The following is an 8,472-nucleotide window of genomic DNA, read 5'->3' as shown; positions in this document are numbered from 1 at the left end:
CGTGGGGGGAGGCATGAATCGGTTAACATTTGATTTTTGAAATCTTTATCTTTGCTTTGCCCAAGGCATCGCTTTGTGTCTACCTCAGAGACATTGGCTTTTGCCAAACACGTCTGGCTCCCTGGTGCCCAGGTGTGGACAGCCTTGACTAAGAACTGCTTTTTTCCCAGCAGAATACCTTTGGTCTCATATGGTTGTCCTGGAGAGATTAAGTGACCCACCCAAGGTCACACTGTAAACCAATAGAGGAAGTTAAAAAAAAATTGAAAGGACAGATAATGAGAGCTACTTTTATTAAGTATTCTGTACGGTACAAGGGCTTTAAAGTCTGCACTTTGTTAACCATCACATCACTATTACCTTTCTGATGGTTCTATTATTATTGCCATTTTACAGATGAGAGGCTAAGACCTGCCCAAGGACACACAGCAAGTGAGTAAGTGGAAAGGGACTTGAACCCAGAAAGTCTGACAACAGAGTCTGCACCCATAACTGCTTTGATCCAGGGAGTTTGTGAGTTGCCTGGGTCTCAGAAAATGAAAAGCAACTGATTTGGCTGGGCAGGGCCCTGGGGGAAAGAAAAAGAAAACACTCTGACTCTTTCCTCTGCAGCCCTTTTCCTTCCTCCATTTTCCATTCTTTTTCTGGAAGGTAATTGCTTGGGGCAGTGACAACCTCCTGGCGAATTACACAGCTGGTTTCCCAGTGAGATTTGTAACAACAACCCCGCCAGCCTGGCGGCCCGCAGCAAGTTCCGGTTTAAGAAACTAATTGCTGGATTGTGTAGTTGGTGCTAAATTGGGTAATTTCTTGGTGACGGCATGTGTGCCAGTTCTTCCATTCCCAGATAGATTCGAGCTGCATCAGAGAATTTGTCATACACGGCACCCTCCCAGACTCCTCCACTCTCCACTTCCCGAGCTAGCACAGGCAATTGCAAAAGTGGCTGTTTCCCTGGGCCCAGAGGTTCATCACCTGAGCAACTCTCTGTGTCCTGGGATAGTAGAGAGGTGACTTCATGCAGTAAGATGGGGAACATACCACCAGCACCTAGAATTGTCATAGGGCTTCAGGGAGCTTCCTTTACTCTGTACTTATCTGACCTTGGACTTGGAACAAACTCAGTACTCACCTTTGGGGAAAAGGCTAAACCATATACCACACTCTGGTTTGCTCTGGAGTGTGTGGGTACATGTGAGGTTTTTGTTTGTTTGTTTTCTTCTTCTTTTGACAAACTCACTTTCATTACTGTGTTTACTTCAGAATGGCTTTTAATAAGGGTGTCTTCTCTGGGCTGACAGCACAGGTGGGAGGAAAGCTAAGGTGTTGGGGTGAGGCAACACTGAGTTTGACTTTGGGTTTTACCACCAACTCTGTGACCCAGGACAGATCAGTTAGCCTCTCCCAGCCTCAGTTTCTTTTTCTGTGAAATGGAAGTGGGGGGGATAGTACCGATCCCTTGGAATAATTGTGGAAATTAAATAAGATGTCATAAGTGAAATGCTCACATTCACTCAACAAACACCTGCCATATGCCAAGCATCATTCTGGGGGCGGGGGTGAATAAGATGGATGAAATTCCTACACTCACATGGAGCTTACAGTGTAGTGGGAGAGACAGACAATCTCCAAATCACACACATTGAAAATGGTAATGATATAAGAGCTATACAGGTGCCTAATGCCTTGAGAGCAAACAGCAGGGAGATCTGACCTAGTCGGGGAGGCCAGAGAAAGTTGCCCCGAGGAAGCAACAACGGGGCTGAGATCTGAAGGGTGTGTAGGAGTTAACAAGGCAGAGGTGGGCGGGAAAAGCTTTCTGGACAGGGGGAACAGGTCCCTGATGGGATCATGGGATTGCAAAAAGAGTGGCCTGGTTGGAGCAGAGAAAGCAAGGGGGAGCATGTTGTGAGAGGGTGTTGGAAACGTAGGAAGGGCCGGACCCTGCAGGCCTTGTTGGACAGGTTATGGTGTTTTATCTTAAGAACATCAATAAGCCAATAAAGAGGTTTAAGCAGAAAAGTGACAATATCAGATTTCTGTTTCCAAGTGACCATTTGGATTGGAAGCTGGGTAGGAAAGGAAGCAGGGAGACCAGTTAGCAGATTTTTCAGATGCTCAGGCAGGAGATGGTGTTCTGAGTTAGGTGGATTGGTTAGTGGTGCTTTCTACTTACAAATACAGAAAACCTGGCCAACGATGGTTTAAATAAAGAAGAGTTTATTTCTTACCACATTTAGGCCCAGAGGAAGGCAGACGGCTTATGTTGGTTCCATGGCTCAATGACTCCAGGACTAGCATTTCTGGGATTCTCTAGGCCTTTCTCTCGTGGTGGCAAGACAGCCTGCCTTAGCTCCAGGCTTCATGGTTGTATTCAAGCCTAGAAGAAAGGGAGGAAGAATGGTACTAGCAAGCTCCACTCCTTTTATCACAAAGGCAGAATATTTTCCAGAAACCATCAGAGTTTTATGTATGTATCATTAGCCAAAAGTGAATCCTGTAGCCTCTAGTTACAGGTGCTGGGAAGGGGGAAGGGAGGTTGAGAGTGAGTTTTAGCTAGGCAGCCAACCATTGTTGGTGGATATGGAAATAGTGGGCAGATCTATTTTTAGGAAGCAAAATCCGTAGGTCTTGGTGATAGATGGAATTATTAGTCCCCTCCTTGCTTGTTTTGCCTCTCTATGGATTAGTATATAAGGTGACAGCAGGAGAATGTGATGGTAAAGCATACCATATAAGAGGAAGCCTGTGTAATCCAATCTACATCAATGATGTCTTTTCTTTAGGAAATCCATAAATTGGGTATCTCCTTCCCCCAGCAGTTTGCATTTGATCATAGTTTAGTATTTGGACATTGGGGATTTTGCAAATTCAGAATAAAGCGTTCACATGAGGGATTACATTGTGTAATCTTTTAGAGTTCATAAAATGGTTTCATATACATTTTATCATTTGATATTAAGATCCTGGGAGAGGGGCGCCTGGGTGGCGCAGTCGGTTAAGCGTCCGACTTCAGCCAGGTCACGATCTCGCGGTCCGTAAGTTCGAGCCCCGCATCAGGCTATGGGCTGATGGCTCAGAGCCTGGAGCCTGTTTCCGATTCTGTGTCTCCGTCTCTCTCTGCCCCTCCCCCGCTCATGCTCTGTCTCTCTCTGTCCCCCAAAAAAATAAATAAAACGTTCAAAAAAAAAAAAAAAAGATCCTGGGAGATAGATGAGTGGGCATCATCTGGTCACTTGTCTAGTGTCACACACCTTCTGGTCTCAGAGCTTGTACTTTTTCCACTACCCAGTGCTACCCTATAGGACATGGGTAGTTTGTCTGAAGAGAAGCCCATCTCCCCTGAGACTTAGAGCTGGGAGAACATGGACTGATGCTAAAGGGACTGAAGTTTGATAATCTGGATGGAGGTTCAGAGGCTTCACAGCAGCACCTGTGTGAGGCGGGGCCAAAGAGTAGGGGGAGCCTGGGAACATCTACCCTTGGTAAGCTCAGCATGACACTCCTTGATGTGACCACAAACAAAGCAGATGAGATGGTCTGACTCACTTTTGTGCTGTGAGTCTCAAACGTGGGTCCTGCCTGGGCAAGAGGAGGAGGATCATGATGTGGATGAAGGACCAGGCTATCAAAATTTCTTTCCAAAGCAAAGAGATGCTTCCAAGAGCTTTTCCAACAACTGCTTGTGAGGCCTCTTGGTCTGAAGTCACTTCTGCTTCCCCAGAGAAGGGCAGTGGAGAAGAATTGTTATCTAGAGCCAAGCAGTTGATATCTGTGAGGTCACCCCAGGTTCTCTCCAGGAAAGGTAACCAACAGCTTTTCCAGTCCAGGCCACAGGGTGGGCCAGGGGCTGGGCATGTCTCACCCTCTCCTCTGTGGAAGATTTCCAGGAGACTCCACCATTGTCTCCATTGTCTCACATTCCTCAGGGTCAGGAAGTTCTTCCTGATGTCTGACTGTGTCTCTTCCACTACTATTAATCATGCCTGCAAAGCTAGCTCTTCTTCCTGACATCCCTGTGTCTAATAATGGCATCATTAGTCTTCCAGTCACGGCTGCTGCAAACTTCAGAGTTGTCTTCCTTCCTGACTCTCTCTCTCTCCCACCTCATCCCAGTATTTGCCAAACCCTAAATGTCTGCTGGAACTCCCACAGCCCACCCCTAAGAATTCCTTATTTGCCCACCTCTTCTTCCTTTGTGCCTCCTGTTTCCTCCTCTGGGAATTCTCTCTCCCCCCCCCCCCCACTTTGTCTTCAGAACACACAGCCATCTTGTTCTCCATCCCAAACACATCGTTCTCTGGGAAGCCTCCTCACTCTCCCTCTATTAAATCTGTTCCTGTCTTCATCTGAACTAGCATAATGTTTTGCTACCCCTTTCTAGTCCAGTCATTTATTCATCTACTTGGTGAACAATTTATTAAGCACCTGCTCTGGACAAAGCCCTGAGTGAGGTGTTGGAGATTCAGAGATAAATAGATATGGTTCCTACACTGCAAAAGACCACTTTCTAGTTGAGAGGACAGAAACTGAAACAGACAATTTCAATACAGTATTATGTTTCTTTCATGGGGGAACCCAGGGTGTTATGAAAGCCCAATAGAGAGATATAACCCAGAATAAGAGTACAGGAAGTCTTTAAGGGATGGTGAAGCTTCATCTGGATAAGTGTTAGCCAAGAGAAAGGGTTGAAGGGAGTAGATGGAAGGAGATTCTAGGAGGAGGGTACAGCTTGTGCAAAAACATAGCGACCTAAAATAACCCTGTCATGTGGGATTGGTCCCTTGTTAGACTATAAGCCTCTCAATGACAGAGACCACACTTAAATCACTTCTACACACTTCTTACTTAGAGTCTTACTTATGGTAGCTGCTCAACAAATATTTGTGGAATGGAGTTATATTTGAGGGCAATGGAGGAAAAAAAAAAAAAGCAGTGGCTCAGCACCATGGACAGATCACACAGACACCTGCAGTTGGAGGTAGTCCAACCTGTAAGCTCATTTGCATGTATTTGCATAATGAAGCCAACTTCATTTCCCGGGGGTCCAAAGGCTCTGCATCATGGGGGATCTAATCAGTCCTGGTTTGGGGGGGTTGGGAAGGGAAACTGTCAAGGCCAGAGGCTGGTCCTCTGAGGACTCTGGGAGAATCTCTTTCTTCCTTTGCTCACTACTCTTCTTTTCCGTCAGGAGCCAGTGGTCCTGAGCCTTCTGAAGTTAGAATTCTGTTTGGTGGTGGGGATCCTGACACCAAGGATGGGAAACCCCGGATGGTGAGTTGTAGGAGCCTGGGAGATGAGGAGTAGATTGAGGTTCCGAAATCAGAATGACTTGAGTTATTCTGGATGCAACCTGAAACAGTGGATATGGAGAGGTGGTGGTGGGGAGGAACGGAGGATGGGTCTTGGAGGTGATGCTGTCTGGAGTCTTTGAGGCTGTCATCCCCTCCTAGTCAGCAGATGGCCCAGGAGCCTGGTCTAGGATGAGGGAGGGCGCCGTCTGCCAGCTCCTCAGTCCCTGTCCCTCCTGCTGACACCCCCTCCTGCTGTAGCTCCTGTCCTGGCAGCTCTGGAGTCCTGATTGGAGGCAGTTCTTGCTGAGAGCTGACCTCTCTGTCCTGTAGCCTTGGCAAGCCTGGGATGGGGGCCAGGGGCACTGGTTCCAACGCTTTCTCTCCACCACCTCCCTGCCCTTCCAGCCTACTGTTCCTGGGAGGGGGAACTCCTGAGTTCCAATCCCAGTTTAGGATTTAGATGCTGCCTTGTACAACCAACGTTCTTCCTCTTTATGGTTTCTCCTCCCTGTGTGACTCCCCTACAGTGGAATGGGGGTGGCCAATGGGAGTGAAAGGCAAAAGGGGAAATTTCACTGGGGAACACTTGGAACCCAGAAGAAGAAGAGGCAGTCATCTTAGGTTATTCCTTCCTGTCTCAGCCCTGGAGTGGGTGGGTGGGGGGTGTGGGAGGGAGGAGAATGAGCCTGCAGCCAGATGGAAGGAACAGGGTGTGGAAAGAAGGGGAGGGGGTGGGTATGTAGATGCAGGTCCAGCGTTCTGTTTGGTTGCTGCTGCTGGAGGCCATGACCCTGAGGCCTGGCTCCTCGAAGCAGTGGGTATGGGTAGGGCTGGGGCAGAGGTGTGGCTCTGGATCAATTTGCCTACAGCCAGTTTGTTGAAAGCTAGTTCACCTAATGACTGGTTTCATATATATATATATATATATATATATATATATATATATATAGTCTGTTTGGGTATCCTTTTATTTTGGGTACCCTAAGGATTTTTAGAAACTCATTTGGCTGAGGGTATTTTATCTTGTGAATAGGTATTTATCAAATTTGCAGCATTTGACGAATGATGGCATTATTTTGTGCCCTTGTGTCTTTGTCTAGTATGACTGTTTTAAGGAATTTGAAGCTCATTTGTGGAAAGATAGTACAATTAATTACAATAAATTGATATGCATTACCTAAAGGGATACTGGAATACCTAATAATAGATAGTTTTAGGTGAAGTGGCCTGTTGTTCATTCCAAATCCTTTTTCTCTTTATTTTCCCAGGAGGTTCCTGGGGCCTGGCCCCCAACACTATGAAGAACCCTTGCTGAGGCCATGAGGGGTTACCATGGCGACCGCGGTAGCCATCCCCGCCCAGCCCGCTTTGCCGACCAGCAGCATATGGACGTGGGCCCAGCTGCCAGGGCCCCGTACCTGCTGGGCTCCGGGGAGGCCTTCTCCACCGAGCCCCGCTTCTGTGCCCCGAGAGCTGGCCTGGGACACCTTTCTCCTGAAGGGCCCCTGAGCCTGAGTGAAGGGCCATCAGTAGGCCCTGAGGGAGGGCCAGGGGGGGCCGGGGTTGGGGGGGGGAGCAGCACCTTCCCCAGGATGTACCCCGGCCAGGGCCCCTTCGACACTTGTGAAGACTGTGTGGGCCACCCGCAGGGCAAGGGTGCCCCCCGCCTGCCTTCTACACTCCTGGACCAGTTTGAAAAGCAGTTGCCAGTTCAACAAGATGGCTTCCACACACTCCCATACCAGCGAGGTCCAGCAGGGGCCGGGCCCGGGTCAGGGCCAGCGTCTGGCACTGCCCCGGAGGCCCGCAGCGAGAGCCCCAGCCGCATCCGGCACCTGGTTCACTCTGTGCAGAAGCTCTTCGCCAAGTCCCACTCTTTGGAGGCCCCAGGGAAGCGGGACTATAATGGGCCCAAGGCTGAGGGAAGAGGTGGCTCTGGAGGAGACAGCTACCCCGGCTCGGGCTCTGGAGGCCCCCACACCTCCCACCACCACCATCACCACCACCACCACCACCACCACCAGTCCCGGCACGGCAAGAGGAGCAAGAGCAAGGACCGCAAGGGGGACGGGCGGCACCAGTCCAAGGCCGCTGGCTGGTGGAGCTCTGATGACAACTTGGACAGCGATAGCGGCTTCCTAGCGGGTGGGCGGCCCCCTGGGGAGCCTGGTGGTCCCTTCTGCCTGGAGGCTCCAGATGGGTCCTACCGGGACTTGAGCTTCAAGGGGCGCTCGGGCGGGTCGGAAGGCCGCTGTCTCGCCTGCACTGGCATGTCCATGTCACTGGATGGACAATCGGTCAAGCGAAGTGCCTGGCACACCATGATGGTCAGCCAGGGCCGGGATGGATACCCAGGGGCTGGGCCAGGCAAGGGACTCCTGGGTCCAGAGGCCAAGGCCAAAGCCAGGACTTATCACTATCTGCAGGTGAGGCTTTGGTGGGGGTGGGGAACAGGGTCCTCAGTCCTCATTGAGGTTGTCACCCAGGGAGCTATCAAAGGGGTTGGATGGGAGTCAGTTGTCCCCATGATGGAGGCCTGGAGGCAGGGAGGTTCTGCCTGGCCTCACTGTGTCACCTCGAGCCCCTTTTGGGATCTCGGTTTCCCCATTTGTACAATGAAGAGGCCCTTCTATTCTGACATTATATGTCACTGCCAGGAAGACCTCCCTTCGACCTGCTGTTTGGACAAGCTGTGCTGGCCTCTGTCTCATGAGCTCGGAGGCAGAATGAGGTTGAGGGTAGGCAGTGGACAGGACAGTGTGGTACTCCCTGGCAGTTGCTTCCCTTGAGATTAGAGGTCAGCAGTTGGAAAGCAGTTCTCCTGCCCCCAGGCCTTCTCCAGACCTCTTTTCTGCTCAGATCTGGGTGGTCCAGATACTGTTTGAATATGAAGGTCAGTTATTTCCAGAATGTGCCTGTGCTGGGGTTTGTCATTCTGGGGTGCCTGCAGTAGGACACCACAAGGCTGTGGAAGAGCCTTGGGAGCCTGTCCTGTGGGTTTTCCTAGGCTGGGGACACACTGAAGTCTGAGGCCCAGATACAACACCAGGGCAGGGCTTCTAGGGAGTGGATTGTGCCTGTGATAGTTGGCATGCTGTCTCCATCCTGTCTCACCACTTGTGTGGTCTCTGCAGGTGAGGCGAGGAGTTCTGACTCCTCCTTATGGAGCCCTTATTCA

The 8,472-nt window shown here is 50.1% G+C and overlaps 1 protein-coding gene across 1 annotated transcript in view; it reads left to right on the top strand.

Annotated features, from left to right (window-relative positions):
• Nucleotides 1-5,194: 5,194 nt before the first annotated feature.
• DLGAP3 (DLG associated protein 3) overlaps nucleotides 5,195-8,472 on the top strand; it is a 41,592-nt gene continuing 38,314 nt past the window's right edge. Inside the window, exons 1-2 of the mRNA XM_032594253.1 lie at nucleotides 5,195-5,274; nucleotides 6,563-7,720. Of these exons, the coding sequence (XP_032450144.1) occupies nucleotides 6,614-7,720 (1,107 nt within the window). The 5' untranslated portion in view covers nucleotides 5,195-5,274; nucleotides 6,563-6,613. The remainder of the gene's footprint in view (nucleotides 5,275-6,562; nucleotides 7,721-8,472) is intronic.

The sequence above is a fragment of the Lynx canadensis genome, chromosome C1 (assembly GCF_007474595.2).
Source record: "Lynx canadensis isolate LIC74 chromosome C1, mLynCan4.pri.v2, whole genome shotgun sequence".
In the NCBI taxonomy this organism is placed as follows: domain Eukaryota; kingdom Metazoa; phylum Chordata; class Mammalia; order Carnivora; family Felidae; genus Lynx; species Lynx canadensis.
This window is presented reverse-complemented; position numbering and strand designations above follow the sequence as displayed.